This window comes from Arabidopsis thaliana, chromosome 3 (genome assembly GCF_000001735.4).
Source record: "Arabidopsis thaliana chromosome 3, partial sequence".
NCBI classification, from domain to species: Eukaryota; Viridiplantae; Streptophyta; class Magnoliopsida; order Brassicales; family Brassicaceae; genus Arabidopsis; species Arabidopsis thaliana.
Window position 1 is genome coordinate 7,457,412 of NC_003074.8, and position 20,183 is coordinate 7,477,594.

The 20,183-nt window shown below is 34.8% G+C and overlaps 3 protein-coding genes, 3 long non-coding RNA genes and 1 other non-coding gene across 14 annotated transcripts; 4 read left to right on the forward strand and 3 right to left on the reverse strand.

Annotated features, from left to right (window-relative positions):
* Nucleotides 1-21: 21 nt before the first annotated feature.
* ABCC8 (multidrug resistance-associated protein 6) lies at nucleotides 22-6,233 on the reverse strand. Of its 6 annotated transcripts, none has more exons than NM_001338517.1 (13): nucleotides 5,835-6,233; nucleotides 4,282-5,541; nucleotides 3,590-4,192; nucleotides 3,172-3,492; nucleotides 3,011-3,097; nucleotides 2,312-2,923; nucleotides 2,070-2,234; nucleotides 1,689-1,983; nucleotides 1,321-1,535; nucleotides 933-1,238; nucleotides 792-855; nucleotides 464-703; nucleotides 22-378 (listed from the first exon to the last, which is right to left on the reverse strand). In NM_001338517.1, exons 2-13 carry the CDS (start codon nucleotides 4,396-4,398, stop codon nucleotides 257-259), a joined length of 3,147 nt encoding a protein of 1,048 aa, NP_001326627.1. In that variant the 5' UTR covers nucleotides 4,399-5,541; nucleotides 5,835-6,233; the 3' UTR covers nucleotides 22-256. The 6 variants fall into 6 exon arrangements, with proteins under 6 accessions (NP_001326627.1, NP_001326628.1, NP_001326629.1 ...); NM_001338520.1 differs by having other exon boundaries at nucleotides 5,945-6,114; NM_001338518.1 differs by having other exon boundaries at nucleotides 3,590-5,541; nucleotides 5,945-6,233.
* AT3G04085 lies at nucleotides 5,393-5,647 on the forward strand. The gene has a single exon (NR_141063.1). It is a non-coding gene; the product is annotated as an other RNA (long non-coding RNA).
* A 189-nt stretch (nucleotides 6,234-6,422) lies between the features above and the next one.
* On the reverse strand, nucleotides 6,423-8,564 carry GLTP3 (Glycolipid transfer protein (GLTP) family protein). 3 transcript variants are annotated; one of them, NM_001161160.2, is made up of 6 exons: nucleotides 8,176-8,564; nucleotides 7,913-7,968; nucleotides 7,319-7,449; nucleotides 7,090-7,225; nucleotides 6,858-7,001; nucleotides 6,423-6,756 (listed from the first exon to the last, which is right to left on the reverse strand). In NM_001161160.2, exons 1-6 carry the CDS (start codon nucleotides 8,372-8,374, stop codon nucleotides 6,721-6,723), a joined length of 702 nt encoding a protein of 233 aa, NP_001154632.1. In that variant the 5' UTR covers nucleotides 8,375-8,564; the 3' UTR covers nucleotides 6,423-6,720. The 3 variants fall into 3 exon arrangements, with proteins under 3 accessions (NP_001154632.1, NP_850619.1, NP_566679.1); NM_180288.2 differs by lacking the exons at nucleotides 7,913-7,968; nucleotides 8,176-8,564 and adding an exon at nucleotides 7,608-7,872 and having other exon boundaries at nucleotides 6,516-6,756; NM_113021.3 differs by lacking the exons at nucleotides 7,913-7,968; nucleotides 8,176-8,564 and having other exon boundaries at nucleotides 6,516-6,756; nucleotides 7,319-7,872.
* Nucleotides 8,565-12,418: 3,854 nt separating this feature from the next.
* Nucleotides 12,419-12,728, reverse strand: AT3G04095. The gene has a single exon (NR_141064.1). It is a non-coding gene; the product is annotated as an other RNA (long non-coding RNA).
* A 968-nt stretch (nucleotides 12,729-13,696) lies between these two features.
* Nucleotides 13,697-15,065, forward strand: AT3G04105. Its single transcript, NR_143899.1, has 2 exons — nucleotides 13,697-13,869; nucleotides 14,218-15,065. It is a non-coding gene; the product is annotated as an uncharacterized misc_RNA (transcript).
* AT3G04115 lies at nucleotides 14,679-15,056 on the forward strand. Its single transcript, NR_141065.1, has 2 exons — nucleotides 14,679-14,771; nucleotides 14,808-15,056. It is a non-coding gene; the product is annotated as an other RNA (long non-coding RNA).
* A 2,067-nt stretch (nucleotides 15,066-17,132) lies between the features above and the next one.
* Nucleotides 17,133-18,492, forward strand: DOF2 (DOF zinc finger protein 2). The gene has a single exon (NM_113022.5). The coding sequence runs from the start codon at nucleotides 17,523-17,525 to the stop codon at nucleotides 18,135-18,137; it is 615 nt and encodes a 204-aa protein (NP_188764.1). The 5' UTR covers nucleotides 17,133-17,522; the 3' UTR covers nucleotides 18,138-18,492.
* Nucleotides 18,493-20,183: the final 1,691 nt, after the last annotated feature.

Here is a 20,183-nt window from a genome sequence, read left to right on the forward strand (position 1 = left end):
CATATAAAAGAATTTGTGGTTGGTGAAATGTTATTATTGTAATATGTTTTTTTATGTAGGGGTAGTTTTGTCTTTCTAGCAATGATTGAGTATTGGTCGTAATCGCTGTCTCAAAGTTCATGTAGGGGTTGGTGAGCTACTCTACTATCATTATCCATGCTTGAATTTTTATTTTACATCTTTTTCTCAAAACTACAATGGTAGATGAAGAACGTGATTAACAATCACTGACACTTCAGTTTCAGTAGCAGCTGGCTTATAATTGGAGATTCTGAGAAGAGTTTCCTCTGCAACTAGCCCAATACTCAGCAACAAGCTTAGAGAAGTAAGAATCAGTCTCCATTAGCTTCGAAGGCTCGTTGTACTCTACTAAATCACCTATCCAAAACCAAAACCGAAACTCATTCATTGGTCATTATGAGTAGGTTTAAGAGATGAAAGAATGAGAGAAAATGTTGTTTACCAAAAGAGAGAACCATGACCATGTCACTGTCTATGACAGTTGGTACTCTATGTGCAACTGTTATCACTGTACAGTCTGCAAACTCTTCTCTTATAATTCTCTGAATGATTGCATCAGTTGCTGAATCAATGGAAGCTGTAGCTTCATCTAACACTAATATTTTGTTTCTCTTTAACAGTACTCTTCCAAGACAGAACAGTTGTCTCTGTCCCACGCTCCAGTTTTCTCCTTCATCACTCACTTCTCACCAATGAAAAAACATAAACCTAAGTGTCATCAAACCCATTTTTTTGTGAAATGAAAATATTACAGCTTTTTTACCATTTACCTGAAGAATCAAGTTTATTAGGAAGATTGCTAATCGTTGTCTTGAGCTGACACTTCTCTAGAGCCTGCAAAAAGAATGGTTTTATCAGAAAGATTTTATATCTTTTGATTTGGAAATCTCAGTCTTTGTTTGTTATTTCACCTTCCATATTTCATCGTCGGAGTAAACACCTAAAGGATCAAGGTTTGTCCTTATGCAGCCACGGAAAAGAGTTGGTTCTTGAGGAATGATGCTCAGTTTCATTCTCAGGTCTTTAAGGCCAATCTTACTTATGTCAATCCCATCAATCAATATACAACCACTTGCTGGTTCTACCAAGCGAAACAATGCGCTGATCAATGTGCTTTTTCCGCTTCCCGTCCTCCCGACAACTCCTACTCTTGTCCCTTCCCTGAATGTGCAAGAGATTCCTTTGAGAACCAACGGAGCATTGGGTCGATATCTTATCTGAAACAAAGAAATGATGCAAATCAATGCCTTTTGCATAACTATTACTATCATCTTATAACAAGTTATGTTTACTTCTCACCTTAAGCTCCTGCAAATGAATTGTACCATTGGAAGGCCATGAGGAAGGTGGTCTTTTATCATCTATAATTGCAGGAGGTTCTTCTGGTATGTTCATATATTGTTTGATCCTCTCTACTGAAATGATGGAATTCGACAAAGTACAATACCATCGGGTCAGAAACACCTGAGTTTGTGTCAGTGTTAATGCATAGGAGAGCGAAAGTCCAACGAGGCCTGCAACACAAAGGCACAAGTTCATGCACAACCTTTCAGTTTGATCAAATTTTTCAAGGAAATGCTCACGCTATACTGACACAAGCTGTGAAAACAGGTAAGTTAAAATTGCAGGCTGCAGGAAGATATGATGAGTTATAATAATTCATGTACCTGGAGCTATGTAGCCCTTGGGAATAAGGATAAGAAGAAGTGCACAAGTGAACAAAGTCACATTCTGCAGAGTCTCTATCCTCAAAATCACCCACTCCATGGCTGCATTAGACAGAAAGAATAGCACGGCATCTGCATCAACTAGGTTTAAGTAGTTTTTGAAGAATCTCTCTGCGGTTCCAAAAGCTCGAATTGTCACCACCCCAAGTGAGGTTTCTGCAGCATAATTCATCACTGGAGCTTTGGTTGTTCCATTGATCCTAATCAGCTCCCTTGCAGAGGCTAAATAGTAATCCTTTTTTCAAAGAAGAAGCGGATGTTAATACAGACTTATTTGCTGCATAAAACAACTAAAAACAGAAGTAGAATCGAATCATGTACCTGAACAACTTTCGTGGCTGCCAAAGCAAGAAGGGCTATGATAATTACTTGCCATGTGACATACGTCATGATGAGAAGAGCTGCAGTGAGCTCAACAGCCGGTGCTACCACAAATATGAAGGCAAATGGAACGTCATAGTCCAACACGTTCAAATCAGACGAAGCCTGCACATGTTACATTCAACTATATCATACATTGAGCTGTAGTGTATTCCATATAATTATAAGCAAAGAGATCTTACTCGGGTGAGAATGCGGCCAACTGGAGTAGAATCAAAGAAAAGCATCGGGGCTTTGAAGACTGCATTTGTGAAACCAGAGAAGAAGGCTTTGGAAGCTTTTAGTCCAAGATGGGCAGTCGTAATAGCTCTCGCATATACAAAACCAGCACTAAGAGTTGATATAATGCTATAGACTCCAATAAGCATTGTATTCGTGATTTTAGGGATCCCGATGGCAAAAGCCAGCCAGTATGTTGATGCAGCCTGAAAAACTACAAAGCCAACCTGACCCAATACGCTTGACCATAGAAGACACCATCCTCGAGAGACACCGATATAGTCCAAGAAAGGTTTCATCCCAACATAACCGCTCTCTTTTTCTTCTTCTTGTGTAAGTTGTACCCCTGGAATATCCGTTTTTTCGATCTCTTCTTCGATTTTTTCGACAACCGTCATGTTTCTTATCTCTCTGTCCTTGCCCTCTTTCCTAAGATCTCCGAGGCTTTCGTTACTCGCTAAAGGTAATACAGTTACTGCATCATTATGAGCATTTACCAGCTGTTGGAATGCAGTCCCCATCATTAAGAGCTCCTCATATTTTCCTGACTGAGTGATTGTTCCTTCCTCCATAACCTGATCAAGATCATCAGTCAGTAATAATCAAACGGGTAAGACAAAGACAATATTGTTTTTGCATTTCCTGCTACTCTCAAGTTTTACCAGAATTTGATCAACTTCTGAGAGGAACTCAACTTGGTGAGTGACCAGAATAACAGTTTTCTCCTTCAGCGAGTCCTCAACACATTTCTGCAGTCACAGTTCAACATAATAAGAAGCAGTCATTAAGAAAAGCTTCTTCGAAAGCAATGTTTCAAACTTACATGAAAAAGAACTCCAGCTGTATGTGCATCCACAGCACTAAAAGGATCATCAAGCAGGTAAACATCGGCGTCTGCATAGACAGCACGGGCCAGCTGAATCCTTTGCTTTTGTCCTCCGCTCAAGTTAATCCCTCTTTGTCCTATTTCTGTGAGGTCACCATGTCCAAAACCGTTCATGTCCTTATCCAACGCACATGCTTTAATAGCAGCATTGTATCGTCTACTTTCCATGGGCTTTCCATAGAGGATATTGTCCCGGATGGTACCACTTTGGATCCAAGAAGTCTGAGAAACATAAGCGATGGACCCAAAGACCTTTACCTGTTTCAATTGGACAACGTAAAGGAAACATTTGGAACAAACAAATGTATATCTAATGAAAAAAGTGAAAGTCAGTCTTGGTGGCTGATTTGCTTACAGTTCCAGAAACTTTAGGTATTTCTCCGAGTACTGCATGCAACAGCGATGATTTTCCTGCTCCAACTGGTCCACAAACTGCAACTTTTTGCCCATGCTTGATTTCCAGATGTATATTCCGAAGAGTTGGAATCTTAGTTTCTGGTTCCCAACCGAAGTTACCTACTTGTATGTCAACTGCTGTTCCAGATGCATCCAGACCACTTCTTTCGATTTCATCCATCTTTAGCTCGTCGTCAAGCAAAAAGTTGTTTAATCTTTGGAACGAGACATTGCCTTGGATGATAGCAGAAATTGCATCAGGTATAATTTTGACAGGCTCTGACATAACTCTTAGTGTAGCTAAAACCGTGAAGATGGTGCTTGCGTTCAGCGGCGCACTCTTCAATAGAGCACATCCCAAGAAAACAACAGAAGAAACTATTGTTGGAGACATCCAATACAAGAAAGAACCAAAGGCCTTTGTCAGCTGAGCTTTAGCCAACCATGTGAATTCATCATCACGACAAGATTCTATCTTTTTCTTGAACTCATCTTCCCATGACTGCAGCTTAATGACTTTCATACTGTTCAAAATCTCTGAGGTGGACCTCAATCGCTTATCCTGCGCGATCATGAACTGTGTCTGGCAGTTCTGTAGCATCTTTGCAAATGGTAGATTCAGCAGACCACATAGGAGAAGAAGAATTAAACCTGGAAAAGCTCCTGCACCAACCACTCCAAAAAGTACAGCTGTAGAAAGCAAAAGCTGCAGCGAAAGGCTCCATCCCGAGTGGAACCACCATAAGAATTCTCCCATACGATATGCATCCACCGCGATATAATTCACAATCTCTCCAGATGAATGCCTTTTCCTCCCTAAACTTGATAGCTTTAGCTGTTTTTTGTATGCAGCTACCATTAGCGCTGATCTAATCCTCATTCCTGATCTTCTTGATGCAAAATACCAATGTCTCATTGTCAAGGATTCAACTAGTTTCAGCATAACTAGACAAGCTAAGTTGAAGAACCCATTGCGGAGATCCCTGTGGTCACTGTTTGCATAATCCACAAAGACATATAGCATTAATGGAAGAGAAACAACAGCAAATGTTCTGAGAAATGCAAAAACTGCTATGAAAATGTTTTCTTTAAAGTAAACTTTCACAACGGCTCTAAACACCAAGTTTCTTTCCTTAGTTGAGCTTTCATCTCCAAGAAGAGTATCCCATGCTTGAGAAAATTTCTTGTAAGCTAATTGAGCCTCATCCTCCGGGACTACACTTGGGATATCTTCAGGGGATAATGGTTTCTTGAATCCCAGCGAGAGTAAAGGATTCATCCAAGAGAAAGATAGAATGCTGAAAAATCCAGCTGTTGCTAACCTCGCCGATTCTTTTCTAGGATTTTTAGTTAAAAGAGGATCAGAAAGTCCTGTTACACTACAATCTTGAGCTGCTGCAGAAGAAGATCTCAAATTCATCCATGAACAAAGGAGAAGCAAAAGACTCATTGGCAAGGTTAAAATGTCGAGGATTCGGATACCATTTCCCTGCAAAAGTATCCCACTCTTTGCAACTAAATCCAACAAAGCAAAAGACACCCACCAAACAGATACAAGAATATTCACCCACTTGGATCCATTGACAAGCAAAGAAACAGCAAGTGAGACCCAAATGATCCCTTCAACAAAGCAAGCAACCCAAGAGATCTCAGTGACGTCATTACCACCATGAATCAGACTGTTTAACCCAACACCAAGAAAAATGAAGCTAGTAATAGCACAACATATAGCTACAGCCACAAAGATCCATCCTTTCTTACGACCCCTGACTATAAAATGTGTAGAAACACAACTAGCTATCAAGAACAAGTAGAAGATGCAGAGGAACAACAAATTTACAAAAGCTATAGCCGTTCTTTGGAAGCAAGAAGAGGCCAAATTCAATTCAACGTCACACCATGGAAGGCTCCCTACATCATACACATACACATACACAAGAGATAACAATTAGCAAATCACTAACAAGTTTTAATGCATAATATGTAGTTATATAATCTGTCTTTTTGTCTTTTGAGGAACACAAGAAGCCAAGACATATCCCAACATAGATAGTAATATAGTATCAATGATTGTACAAATATACAGATTATTTAAAACTCGTTAGATTCTTAAAAAGTTTGCTTTTTTCCCTACACACAAACCAAGAACACCACAAGAACCTCACACACAAGCCAAAAACACTATAAAATGGGTAAAATCGTACCAATAAAAGCCGCCATTGTAGGAGAAGCAAGAGAGCTCAATCAATGAAAAAAAAAAAGAAAGAAAAAGCTTGTGCCTTTATGACTGAAATGTGAGGTTGATGTTTGTTACCTAAGCTAAACGATGTATTGAATGAAGTCCACATCTACTTTTTTCGTTAGAATGATTGAAACGAAATTAGACGGCATTTCTCGTCGATCTCTAAACAAATAATTCTATTACGTAATTGCTTACGTAATGAAATTCATGGATCTGTTTGTTATAAAACTTCCGATGTGAATTAAACGATAATGATGGATCTTTTGTCATTTTATAGAGGTGAGAAAGAAAGAAGAAAACAAAAACTCTGTTTTTCTCTTTTTCTGGCTTTGTTTACTTAACATTTGACATGTGTTTACTGATTTCTTTGTCGTTTAAAAACGACACAAATCTGGCAGTTTTGGTTTAGAGGTAGGCTAGTAGTGACTGAGTAAGTAAGAGAAGAGAAGCATCGTTTAAGGATTTGGTGTCTGTGGGACATTGCACTTTCTCGAGCCGTGTAATATGTTCATCTTCCACACTATTTTTATTTTTTATATTTTTATGAACCATTTGGTTGACCAAAAAAGAAAAACTCAGGTTTCACAAATTGGGCCAGTAATGTAAATGGGCTCCCAATCTTCAGATTTTTTAAAACATTTATGAATCGACTATTCATTAGGTGCATGCATGGGCTTATATATACACGGAAATCATCATTGTATGCATGGTAAAACAGTTAGTTAGATCAGTAACTCGTTAAAAAAGAGAGATTAATAAAACTTATCAAAGAGGAGTGATGCTACAAGTTAGACTTTGTTACAATAACCAAAACTATACCCTTCAGTCTTTTTCTTCGGTTCTCTTCCTCACGGTGACTTTAATTTGCTCACTTCGTATAATTCCTACCCAAATTAAAAACAATAACAATAATCGAAATTATAAATAGATACACAAAGCGACAAAACTTTTTTCTCTGTTGACAAAAAAAAAAAAAATTGCCTACCAAAATAGAATGGAGTTGGCTTAGAAGTGGAATGAGCAACGAAATTAGACTTGTAATATCATCTTGGACCATTTGGTGTGTCTCGTCTTTCGCCGCAAGCACATTGATGAATGTGTTGTTGTTTGGAACCAGTTTAAGAGCCACCTTTCATAAAAACACAAACATATTACATAAAATAATTTGAGAATAAATTGTTTTTACTGTCAACTTATAATGACCATGTAATAATTACCTTAAAAGCAGCAGAAGAGATCCATCCATGCCATGGTTTTATAGTCAAATTATAACATTCTTCTATGGCTTGTTCCATGTTTTGTGACATGTCTTTCACCAGCCGTTGCAATAGCGCCAATGTAAAATCCATCGCTCTATATATATAGTTTGGGAATCAATAGTTTAAAAACAATTGTGGGTTCATATTCAATTTGGAGTATATATGAACCAAAATGATACGTACGTACCTCGTTAGCCAAAGAGCAGCTCTACTACAACTTTTAGGTTTCCTAGAGGATCCCTCCTTGGCTTCTTTTCTCAGTATCTCAACTAAATTTGAGTACACAAGAGGATCAGATTCCCACATCTTCTCTAACCTCTACAAACAGAACAGTTAAACAAAACAACAACAACAAAAATCAATAAAAATAATAGGTCAATAATTGTTGATAATTAATAAGAAAAATGAGTGTGGAGGAAAAAAACGAGGTCCATTCATTCGAGAGAGAGAGAGAGAGAGAGTATAACAAAAATGACCATGAAAGCAACGTAAAGGTATCGATGGGTCTACGTGTCTAAAGAGATATTGGGAGACGAGTCGCAACATATACATTGCATTTTTTTAGGTAACAAGGTAAAATAATGTATGTATACAAATACTCTTTTTTCTTCTAACAAGATAAAAAAAATGGAGCATTCTTTGTTTTCTTAATAAATATGTACTTAGTAATTTAGTATATATGGAGTATATATCTAAAGAGGGTTACGCAAGAGCTTACGAGCATTGAAAATGATGTATATATATTAGTATTAAAATAAAGGAAAGAGACAAAATTAATTACTTGAATATTTTGATCAATGTCATGTCGGAGAACAGCCATTGTCGGGCCAATCTTATCTGCAATGAATCAACAAAGTTTCAGGACAACCATTGGAGGAACTAATTCAAGCAAACCAAGCAGTACTAGTGAACAAGATTCGGAAGAGCAGAAACTATCTTTAACGTTAACTTAAAACATAGTATTTAGAAATAATTATTTATATTTATGGAAAGGGAAAAAAACGCATAAGGATTAATTTTAATTTATGGAGATTTATAAATTACCAAGAACTTGGACTATAATGTTGCAGAAAGATAGGAGAGGCTTCAAAGGTAAATTGATGATGTTGATGGCTTCTTTTTCGGTGGTAACTATTGTGGTCTTGGCTATGGAAAGAACAGAGAGTTCTTCAATGGCAGATCCAATCTCTGTCATCTTCTTCTTCTTCGTTGTCTCTTCCATTTCACATCTCTTTCGTTTCATCTTTGTACCAATTATTGTTCCTGTCTCTACCTTGTTGACTATGTGTGTATGCCTCTACTGAACTAACATATATCAGGAAATTCGGCTATTTATAATCGGTTATTGAATCTCTCTATTTTTGAGTTTTTTGATTCCGGGATATTTGTTAATCATATCTTATAAAATATGAAGTACGTACTTAATAGTAGATTATTTGTAGAAGTTTCTCTTAATATATGAAGATTGTTTATCGAATCTCTTATCGACCCCTATGTTTGACCTAGTAGCTAATTGTGTATTGGTTCCTGGTTTATCTGTTTGGTATATTAATCTATTTACTTCATTTTGATCGTTTACTTTCTCCTTTAATCGCAGAAGTGGTCAGAAAGATACACACTTTAGTTTATTTCAGGTAAATCTTTTTATCACTATAAAAAAAAACGAAAAAATTAGCAGTAAACGTACGGTATCATTAATCTATCGGTATGATTAATTAGACCTGTAACGTAAATTTGTGCAGTAAAATAAAATACTATATATTCTAGATTCCAAGTAGAAAGAAAAGGGGAAAAGAAATTTCAGCTGCAAGAAAAGAAAAAAAAATCAGCTGAAAACAAAAGAAAAGTGCCTAAAATTTTCGAGTAAATGGGCAGAAAAAATAATTACGCCAAAATCTATTACTCCTACTTCTTTTTTCATTTTTCTTATCATTATTTTGGGTTACCAATTAATAAACTTTATAGAAAGTTCAAACATATTAGAAAGAATCATTAATTTTATTAAATCACTTATATACTCCTATTGCACATGCATATGGGAGTATTTCCTTATGCCAAAAAAAACAGACAGTTCTGGTGAATAACTTTGGGGGAAAAAAAACTTTGAAGAAATGTTTTACATATTGCAGAAGTTTTGAGTAGAAGAAGAATGAAGATTGATAGCATAATTCAATCATGTGGAAGAAGCCAGAGAGTGTTAACCATCTCATATCTCAATGTCGTATAGCTAAAGAAATTTGGGAGCTTTATCATTGTATCCATTAGGTGAACCTTTTTTTTTTGGCTCACCATTTGCATGATGTGTAGTTCGAGGAGTATGATTTTATCATTCAATTAGAAAAAAATTCATCCCAGTCTCAAAGTGGATTCCGTATTCTTCCAACAGTCATCTACTTGACAATTATTTTTTGACGTAGATGGAGGACTAGATAGCAAATTTGTACACAAATTAAGAAAAATGATTAATAACTTACGTACATATACGTCATCAAATACAAGAACCCACATATACATTTACATTTATAGGCACATACATGTGTATGCGTGTCGTTTTGTGTGCAAATGTACTTGGAGGAAGTGGGGCAGTTAAGGAGTTCAGTTTGTGGAACGTCGTGATTACTGATAATAAAAATTACTAACTTATTTAGTTTTATTAAGAGTTATCACTTATCATGTAATGTTAATTAATTTTATTTGGCACGAAGTTGATTAACATTAGGATGAAGAAATGGCACAAAGGATGGATACTAGCAAACACAGCTGTGCTCACATCTCAAGTCAAAAATCGCTCATAAGAGATAGAGAACATGAACGTATTCCTAAATATAATACGAAGATTATAACTTAAATTGAACGGTCTCTTTGCTAAACAAAGGATTGTCCAGAATCTATCGAACATGCTGGTGGGTAAGGTCACATAGTGGGATGAATCTGTTTGCTTATGTATTATTTCAAACATATATTAAATACATTTTCTTAATTTAACTAAATGGTCTGCATCATTTCAACTCCCTCTAATCTCATCCCGGTTCATGAATGACCAACTAATAATCATTTTGATACTATAAGATTAACATGGCTAAGTGCCGTTTATATCTTAATCTATTAGTCAGTATATTTTTAAATTATTATTTTTGGTTTACATTAGATTAGAATTTATTAAGTCGTCATTAAGTACGGTCCACTCTGGTTCCTATCCAAACCATAGGTTCACAAATCACGATGTAGATTCTAACATAGAATACTATTGGTACTTCACAATAATCTTTTCTCTTTTGTCGTACTTTTTTTTGAGGTTAGATGTGAATTAAGCTTTTGTCGTACTTGTTATCGATAATATATAATCAATTTCTTTTGTAAACTACCTATTCATTGCCATGTTGGTAAAGGGAATCTTTCCCCTCTTTATGGATAGTGTTTATCTAACTCTATGCAAGTTTTGTTATTACCTCTTCTTATGGGTTTAATTCTTTTGTATTTTTGTATTTGATGAAGTTTAAATTGAAGAAAAAACTACTTACTAAATATTATTGCGGGAAAAATCTTTTTAATGGACATGGAAAATCTTATAAAACATAGTAAGACTTTTTGGACTCTGATCCTAGAATTACCAATGTGATGTCTTTTGATGGTTATTCGATGTTAGAAGTAAAAACATTTGACCATAAGACTTGGTCGTCGGACAAAGATGAAAATGGAGTTTCTTCCACACTATACCAGAAAAGATGGTCCAAAATGTATTCTGCTATTTCTGATATAAAAAACGTAGAATCGTGTTTTTTGTGAAAATGAATAATTTTTATAAATTTTTCTTTTACTATAGAGTCGAATACCAGATAACTCAAACATTCTCTAAAACTAGCTAGCTTAAATGGTTTAATAGCTAAATTACATGTAGACTACATCTAAGTTAAGCTTGGTGACACTAAATAATAATTATCTCAAACTAAATTTCATGTAATTTTGAATAACTGAAACAATTCCCATAAACTTTTGTGGTTGTTTTACCTAAAAAATAAGTATTTCATCATTAGTTGTTCTATTTTGTCCTAGAAGAAGAACATCAGACAATAAGAATAACCCATAATAATAAGGTGTAAATTGGTTCGGAAAGATCAAACGATGTTTTAACTTTTCGAATATTGCCAGATATATACTTCAAGCTTCCCATGCCACTTCTAATTTTATATAGTGTGAATACTACAGATTCTTAATTCTTTTTTGTTTGTTTGTTTAACTAAAGGACCGTTTACTAACATGTAACTATTATATTGTGATATAATTAAGTGAAGCGAATGGGCAGAATCATGAACACGTATCCGTCTACTATTGAGTCGTCATTACGTTTAAAAATGATGTCGATGGAACAAATATGTATTGGGCATAATCTATCCAAATTTACGTACAAGGTTGCTTCTTTTATATAACTCCTCTTGATAACTTATTATGGAATTAACGTCCTATATATAAGAACCTACATGGTCATCTCTAACAACATAAGTAACTTATGAGATTCTTCACGTGAAAGATACAAATATTGAACAAAAATGGCCAATGAAATTATATGGTTCGTAACGAAGTGTTGGAACGTCTATCTATCTAGCAATTTGAAAATTCCATTAAAGAAAATATGCTTATTAGCAAGTCAAGCCGGCTAAAATAACGTTTATATTAGAGATAAAACTATTAAATACTAGTTGACATCAACTAGTCAAAAAAAAAAAATGATGCATGATAAACTAATTATATTCTTCTAGGGTTTGGCTTCGATGTTGTTTGGTAGCCTGGTAGGTCGTATGTCATGCTAGGGATGAACAAAGGAAACCTTCATACTTTCTTCATTAATCGGATATACCAATATATGTTCTTTTATGTCAGCTAAGTATCCATAGATACATCACAATGATCACATATACATAATACATTTTTTGAGCCAAAAAAGTATTATACATCTATATATATATTCTCCTTCTATATGCTCTGCATCATGTTTTAACGATCAAACACAACCAGCTAATAGGACCGGCGCCGATAAAACGTGATTTTGGCATTTTTCTAGTCCGAGACTTTCTTAACACTTAATCCAGAATACATGAAACTCAATCATGTTCAATAATATTAGCATCTACGTTGCCAAGGATGTAAGAATACCAAGCCAAAAAGTTGGATTCCGAATCAAATCCTAGATATTTCAGTGTATAACATATTGTTTCGGTGAGTTTCTTTATGCTTTTGAATTATAATTACCATATATGCAATACTAATTCGTATGGGAAACACATATTTTATGCTTGTTTACCCCATGAAAGACAACGGTTGTTGAGTTGTTCTTATCCGTTCTTCGCACAAAAAAAGATAAGACAAGAACGAGCCAACATGTAGCAGCAATATTATTGATATGTTACTATACCTTAGCCCCAAAGATATGGTGGAGCATTTTAGAGACGATCGAGATACTACTTTCCTCATGCTCTAATCAAAAGATTTAATTAGTACCCTTTTATTGAAGCAAAGTTGTATCTTCCGCGAGTTTTCAGGTGTGGATTGGAGGGCATCCCAATCTGAATGAATGCCAATCTTAGTTACAAATTTGTCAAAAAAACAAAATGATTGAACTTTCGAATATTGCCAGATATTAGCCTCAAGCTTCCCATGTTCTAGTTATCGTTGAGTACTGAATACTGAAGATTTTCTTATGCGTAGTTTATGTTTTAAACTCTAGACCGTACATTTACTAAAATTTAACAAAAGTAATATTGTAAATTAAGTGAAGCATCGAGGCAGTCATCTTACACGTATCTATCTCCTATTGAGTTAATTACATGTTATTACAACTAAACGAAATAGTATATATCTCATTTATGTCGAACGGATAAATTTAACTATTAAGTATTAACCAATGGCTTGTTGTAACACATCACGAGCATAATATTCCATCCAAATGCATGTTCTATGAGGTTTTTGTTTTTTTTGAGGTTGTTATATTTGTATTCAAACAGCCACAACACATATAATATACACATGTCCTTTCAATATTCTGTTATCAATATGTTTTAAAGTTATTTATAAGATTCCTTATTTAGTGGAGTACTAGTTGAAAATAACTAAATACTTAACGAAATATATGGTGATTAAGAAAAAAGAGTTGTTCTAGGGTTCGATGTATGTACTTGGTAGGTTATATTGCTGGAAAAATCAATAAAAAATGAAACCATCCAATTATAAGATCAGCTAAATTTATACATGGTGTTTTACTGTTTTTTCAGATGTGGATAACTTTAAATTTATGAAAGATACTTTTCTAGAAATCAAAATTAATTAATGTTTTGTTGTTGTAGATGAGATTTCTTTACTATGATGTAATGAATTAATGAATTATATCGTTACTACCTGCTACCACCATCATTAGTTTTCTCGAGTATAGTTTTGAGATGTACAATAGTATAGATTTTTTTATTTCCGAAAAATATATATTCTCGATTACTATACAATAGAAAATTATTAATAAAAAAACAAAGAATAAGTTTAGGTAGCTGTCTCATAAATCTTTTAAAGCCTCTGGGTGATCAGAGGGAGACTTATCCTCCTTGTGTACGTCACAAACCTAGCGACGACCCTCTTGCTCTGTGCCGCACGTTACCTCTCTCAGATTCCTCCCAAGCAATCTCGTTTTCAAATTCTTCGTATGGTTTCGTGAGTTGTCTTTGATTCCTTTCCGAATTCATCGTCGATCTCAAAGTAAATAGTCTTGACCTAGATTTATTGGGGTACAAACATATTTGTTTTTTGTTGATAATCACAACTTTTTCTGGTTTTTAATTAAGATAATGGGATGGTTTCTAGTTAGGGTATCGTCAGATTATTGAGACTATGGGATTTATTAGGTTAGGTAGATGTGCCCTGTGACATAACACAAACCTATGACTGTAGAAGCTTGTTTCATGTTAATTCATATAGGTGCTTAATTGGTTGAGTCAGTTCCTGTGCTGTGTATATTGGCAAATTTTTAACTTTTTTTGGATCTGCAACGTCTTTGTAATATCAAAATGCTGAGTTATTTTAATCTTAATAATGCTAATTTTGCAGGTTATTCCTAGCTTCCACTGCTTAATCTGTACCAAGAAAGATGTCTTAGTTCTTTGCTCAAACTCTTAGATCAAGATATGGTGAAAAAAGAAATTAACAAAGAAAAAGATGAGCTCAAGTAACTCTAAGGCCTTGAACTCAATGAGACAAAGTTGAAGAAGAATAAGAAGTAGTATGAAGAAGAAATTAGAGAATACAGAGAGTCGACAGAGTATGAACAAGTGAAGAAAATCAGAGAACGAAGATACAGAAGATGAGTAAGATGAAGAAGAGGTTGAGTTTGAGGAAGATGTTAATGTAGAGGACCAAGCGGACAATAGAGGTGATCCCTCTAGGGAAAGGATAATGAACAAGAAAGATAAGTTTCTGCATGAGTTGTATAATAAAGATCCTAAAGAGATCTCATGGAACTGGATCAACAAAATGTTCAAGATATTTGTGGCTGCCCATGGCATGAAGGGGAACTACACGGTCTGAAATGGTTGATTTTCTGGCTGTGCCATATACTAGAGGTCCCTAACATGGCAGCAATTCTAATGATCCCAAACACAAGGTGAGTAGCAAGAATTTTTTGTCGTCTGCTCGAGGTTAGCGAGAGGCAAGCATTCACCTCTCCTCCTGAGAGGTTGTGTGACCATGTCATGACTGCAACTCGAGCGAATGTTTTCAAATCACTTCATGTGTAGAGAAAATATTGAAGAAAAGATGTTATGGTTCGTTCTACTTAATTGTTTTGTTCTTTGTAAGATATTGGATCACATTTAAGGAACACATTTTGGTCTGGGATCTGTTTCTCTAACTTTTCCTAAATACTCAATGGACCTTGTGAGAGATTGTTCTTACTTATGGTGTAGTATCCATATTTTACATACCTCACTGAAATTATACCAAAATAGAATCTAGAAACCAATATTATGCTTACTATATGTAGCACTAAATTCTGTGTTCATTTCAAAAGTTGGAGTTGGATACAAACACTAGCTAGCAAGGCAGAGAGTCCGGGAGTCGATGAGAATGGTAATTCTTTTGACCATACAACCAAATTGCTACATCTCGCATGGCATCCAACAGAAAACTCGATAGCTTGCGCCGCTGCCAATAGTTTGTAGTATTGTACATGTACTATGCTTAAAGAAAAAATAAACAAACATAGTACTCAAATGAAGAAGAAGCTTTGGCACTTGTGAAACTGAAGGATCAGAGAATGCTTATATAACAACATCCATCATCAGCATCTTCATATGACAGCTAAAAACTATGCTCTCAATTTGCATCATCCTTGACGACTTCTTTTTTTCTTTTGGGGACATTCACTTAGAAAAAATTGTTTACGAATTAATTAACAATTAGGACGATAAAATTGCTATATTTAAAGCTAATGTCTTTATTACGTAACTTCAAAAATTTTGGGAAAAATATAGAGCGACTTAATTTGGTGTCTCGTAGCATTACTCCAATATGATTTGGTTGTGGAAATATGCTTAAGGGACCACATTGAATCTAAGCCGTCCATGCGTCGAAACGCAGCCACAAATCGTAGCCGTAGAAATGACGCGATGATGGGAATTGAGAAAGGGAAGTGGAGTGTTAGTCCCACGTGTTGGAGGAAACAGAACACACGCACGCCAAATGGTCAGCTCTTACGGCATCTTAACGCTACGACAATATCCTTAATCTGTTTCCATCGACACACGCACGGTTCTGATTCATTCTCAATTCTCAACGGCTACGATTCGAATATTCTGAGGTGTAATGATCTATCTCATCGAGTGCAAGCATACATACTTGCTTCACAAGAACGCTAACTACTATTTGTCTACTTATTCTTGAGCCAGAGTGGGTTTTTGAAATGATGGACTCATATATGACTTAAAACAAAGAAGATATTTTCAATCTTTTTTAGCTAGCTAATTATAATACTATATGCTTATTTACTCCAAATTAAAAAATGTATAAAGACTAATCAATTACTTATAATTTTCTTTAATTTATGATTTCTACGTGTAGGGCTTGTGCATGGATAAGAAGACTCATGGGAAATGGGCGGGACTTGGGAGAGAACAACTCTTTTCTGACGTTTCCGTTGTCTTTTGTTTGATGTCTTCTTTGGTTAGGTTTAATTAAGAATTCTTTTTTTGTCGGCATGTCTGATTAAGAATTAAAATGAGAATTCTCTTATAAGCAAAATATTTTTAGCAAAAATTTTAGTCTTTGTTAATATAGTGAGAATGTGGTAAAGACGTAAACTCGCTCCCCTCGGTTTAATTCCGCTTGCACAACTTTATTGCTATCTATCTACTCAATTGACTACCATATCCGATTCTAATAGAAAAACCCTTTGACCAACCAAAATTTTGATTTCTTATAGATTTATCAGCTTACCAAAATGATCAATTTTCTGCAGATTAAGACCACAAAAACAACAAAAAAAAATTTTAGCTAGAGGAGACTTTTGCTCTTGAAAAGAAAAAGGTAATTGTGTTTGTTTCCGGGGTAAAGTAAAGTACAAATAAGTAGAAAACAAAAAGATACGTAGAATCGATATTTGTCTAAACATAAGAAGCCAAACAAACCATCTTGGCACAAAGACAGGCGTATCCAAATATGTTGGAAAAAGTTATCACTCTCGATTTATTCAAACTTTTTAACCATTCATGTAATGCTTACAACTTCGATTTTTCTAGATTTGTAAAAGCTAATCGATCTTGTTTACTCCACAATTCTTCTCATTAGACATATAAAAGTAAAAATAACTTCCGTTTCGAAATCTCTTTATATAATAATACTCGTTCCGACAAAAATGACATCAAACAAAACAACTCTATGATAGTATTAGTTAAAGAAGTCAACAAGTGAATTGAAAAAGTTCAACACCACTCTCTTGTCTTCTAATTAAATAACTAATACAAAATTATTAATAATTAGTATAGATAATTAATAAAAAAGAAGAAGAAAGATTACGTAAGAGAGCATTAATCTCGTAAAATTTGGGTTGCCCTATAAGACTGGTCACACCACAGCTCACACACAAGCTTGTCTTGTCATTTAGAATTTAACCCAACACTCTCTTCTTCTTCTTCCTCTTCCTCTCTTCTCTCTCAAATCTAGAAAGAGAAAAAGTCTTAAATTTGTCTCATTTATGCGATAAGAACCACAATTCCTCTATCAAAATCTCTCTCTCTGACATACCCAGTTGGAAAAATTCAATCTTTTATCCCTAAGATTCGATCTTTCTTCTTGGGAAGTTGATAAATGTTCAAGGAAACATAAAAAAGAGAAGATTTTTGAATAAAGGTTGAAGAAAAATGCAGGATCCAGCAGCATATTACCAGACGATGATGGCGAAGCAACAACAACAACAACAACCACAGTTTGCAGAGCAAGAACAGTTAAAGTGTCCTCGTTGTGACTCACCAAACACTAAATTCTGTTACTACAACAACTACAATCTCTCACAGCCTCGTCACTTTTGCAAAAGCTGTCGTCGTTACTGGACTAAAGGCGGCGCTCTCCGTAACGTTCCCGTCGGTGGTGGTTCTCGTAAGAACGCAACCAAACGATCCACTTCTTCTTCTTCTTCTGCTTCCTCTCCTTCCAACAGTAGCCAAAACAAGAAGACGAAAAACCCGGATCCGGATCCTGATCCACGTAATTCTCAAAAACCGGATTTGGATCCGACCCGGATGCTTTACGGGTTTCCGATCGGTGACCAAGACGTGAAGGGTATGGAGATTGGTGGAAGCTTTAGCTCGTTGTTGGCGAATAATATGCAGCTTGGTCTTGGAGGAGGAGGGATCATGCTTGACGGGTCGGGTTGGGATCATCCGGGTATGGGTTTGGGTTTGAGGAGAACCGAACCGGGTAATAATAATAATAACCCATGGACCGATCTGGCTATGAACAGAGCGGAGAAAAACTGAAGAAGAAAAGAAGAGAGGGGTATTTTGGTAAATTATAGCAAACTGATTTTGGGTGACTTGAGCCATCACGTAGACACTGAACAGTTTCGATCATGTTTATGTCATTTTGGTAATATTATTATTATTCCTCCTCCTACTTTATTTCTATTTATATAATCGGTTTTGTCGTAATTTTAATCCTGTGTAATAGAAAGAAATTTCTCAGTTTATTTTGTGCATTCTGATTTGATGAAATTTTATGTTTTATGTTTTTTCCTTTTTAAGTATTTTTAGAATGTTAGTAGAATACTAGAAAAAGACTTGTAGTAAAGTATTTTAGACTGTTTTGTATTTATGTATTTATTAATTTCCTCATCCACAAAATTCATGACGTAGTAAAATGGAAATTTTGGCCGTATTTGATATTTAAAGTCGAACCGTGAGGTATTCCGCCGACGATAGGAGGTTTGAAAACTATATTTAAATGGAAATTTTATAGATATTGCGTAGAGTAGGTTTGTATAATCGTATAAAAGGATAAATTATTTGTGCATGAACCGACATAGATCAACAACATTCTTATGGCATGTGACATTCGTATTTTAGTTATAGAATTACTCTAAACCCTAGGTTCTAGAACCATGATATTGACTCCCTACAAGTAGTCGTCGGTTTTTTTCTTTGGGTTTAAATGTTCGATGGCGTACTTATGTCATAATTTTATATAGTGATGAAAAGGTTTAAATTTCATTGTCAATTATTTAGACGAAGAAGACAAAAGTATAAGTCGTTAAAGAAACAACAAAATTTATTACATATAAGAGAAAAAGTAGTTTCATCATACTATACTATTTAATTATAATACTTTGTTTTGGTTCCATTTTTCTATTTGTATCGTTCTAGATTTGTTGGATGTATATTTTATCCTTAAGTACTTATATACGTGTGTATATTTTGTATTCTTAATTTACTCGTTTAGAATAATTAGTTGTTACGTGCAAAAGGACTTGAAACTAAGTTGTTGTTATTCCCTATCTAATAGTTGAAGTTGTACGCACGAGTTTTCTTCAGCCGAGAAAACACCACACCAACAGTCTACATTATATATGTATATACTAGCTATTTTTTTCCCTCTCATATCGGTTTGATCTTTATGTACAGCATCTTATCTATTCCTACAAAATAAGTTTGTTTACCTCAACATATATACCATAAAGATTTTGGGTTTAGTGGTTCGATAATATTGTTGTGGAAATGGAAAGATAGAGATATACGAGAGATCCAATGTGGTAATTAACAAAATTTAGATCTTCCAATTTGAGATACTTGTATTGCACCGGGGAGACAAAGAACAACAAGTTGCATCCCTTTTTGGTGTATTTATTTTCATTTCCCTTGCCTTGTTTTGGAGATAAAATTTGGTTCACAATTTTGGGTTTTTCTTAAATTGTGAGTGGAATGCACCAAAGGCGTGATTTGCATGCAATGTCCAATCAAACTCTAAGAGATCAAAATGCACCAAGGCATGTTTTGCGGACCATGTCCAATCAAACTCTAAGGTTTTAAAAATTTTAGGCGCTGATTAATCAAAGCAATTCACATCCGACTAATATCAAATACTCAATTAATTAAATATAAAGTTATTAATTCTCTTAATAAATAAATAGAAAAGTATATGTCAAATGAGAAAAGTCCAATTCTATTTCAAATATTAGTCTAGTGCATATATGTAATAATGGATATAGATAGCTCTACCCATACCATGAAAATCAAGTTTTGAAAATAAATTATTTGCATGTAAACAAGTTAATTAAAAAAAAAAGTCAAAATAAAAGGTGGCTGGCAAATTAAATGGTGGTCCATGTGGCTAGAGATACTAGATAGCGCTAAGATACCGAATTTTAATAATGGTCCACTTCTTAGAGACTAATTAGAGGAAATAAATTGAAATGAAGAATCAATATTGGTTTAAAGTTGAATTGACAGTGTTTAACTAATTGTGTTAAGCAATCATCTCTGAAATTTCCTCTTGTGATGGCCTCACTGTTTTCATAACTTTGATGACTT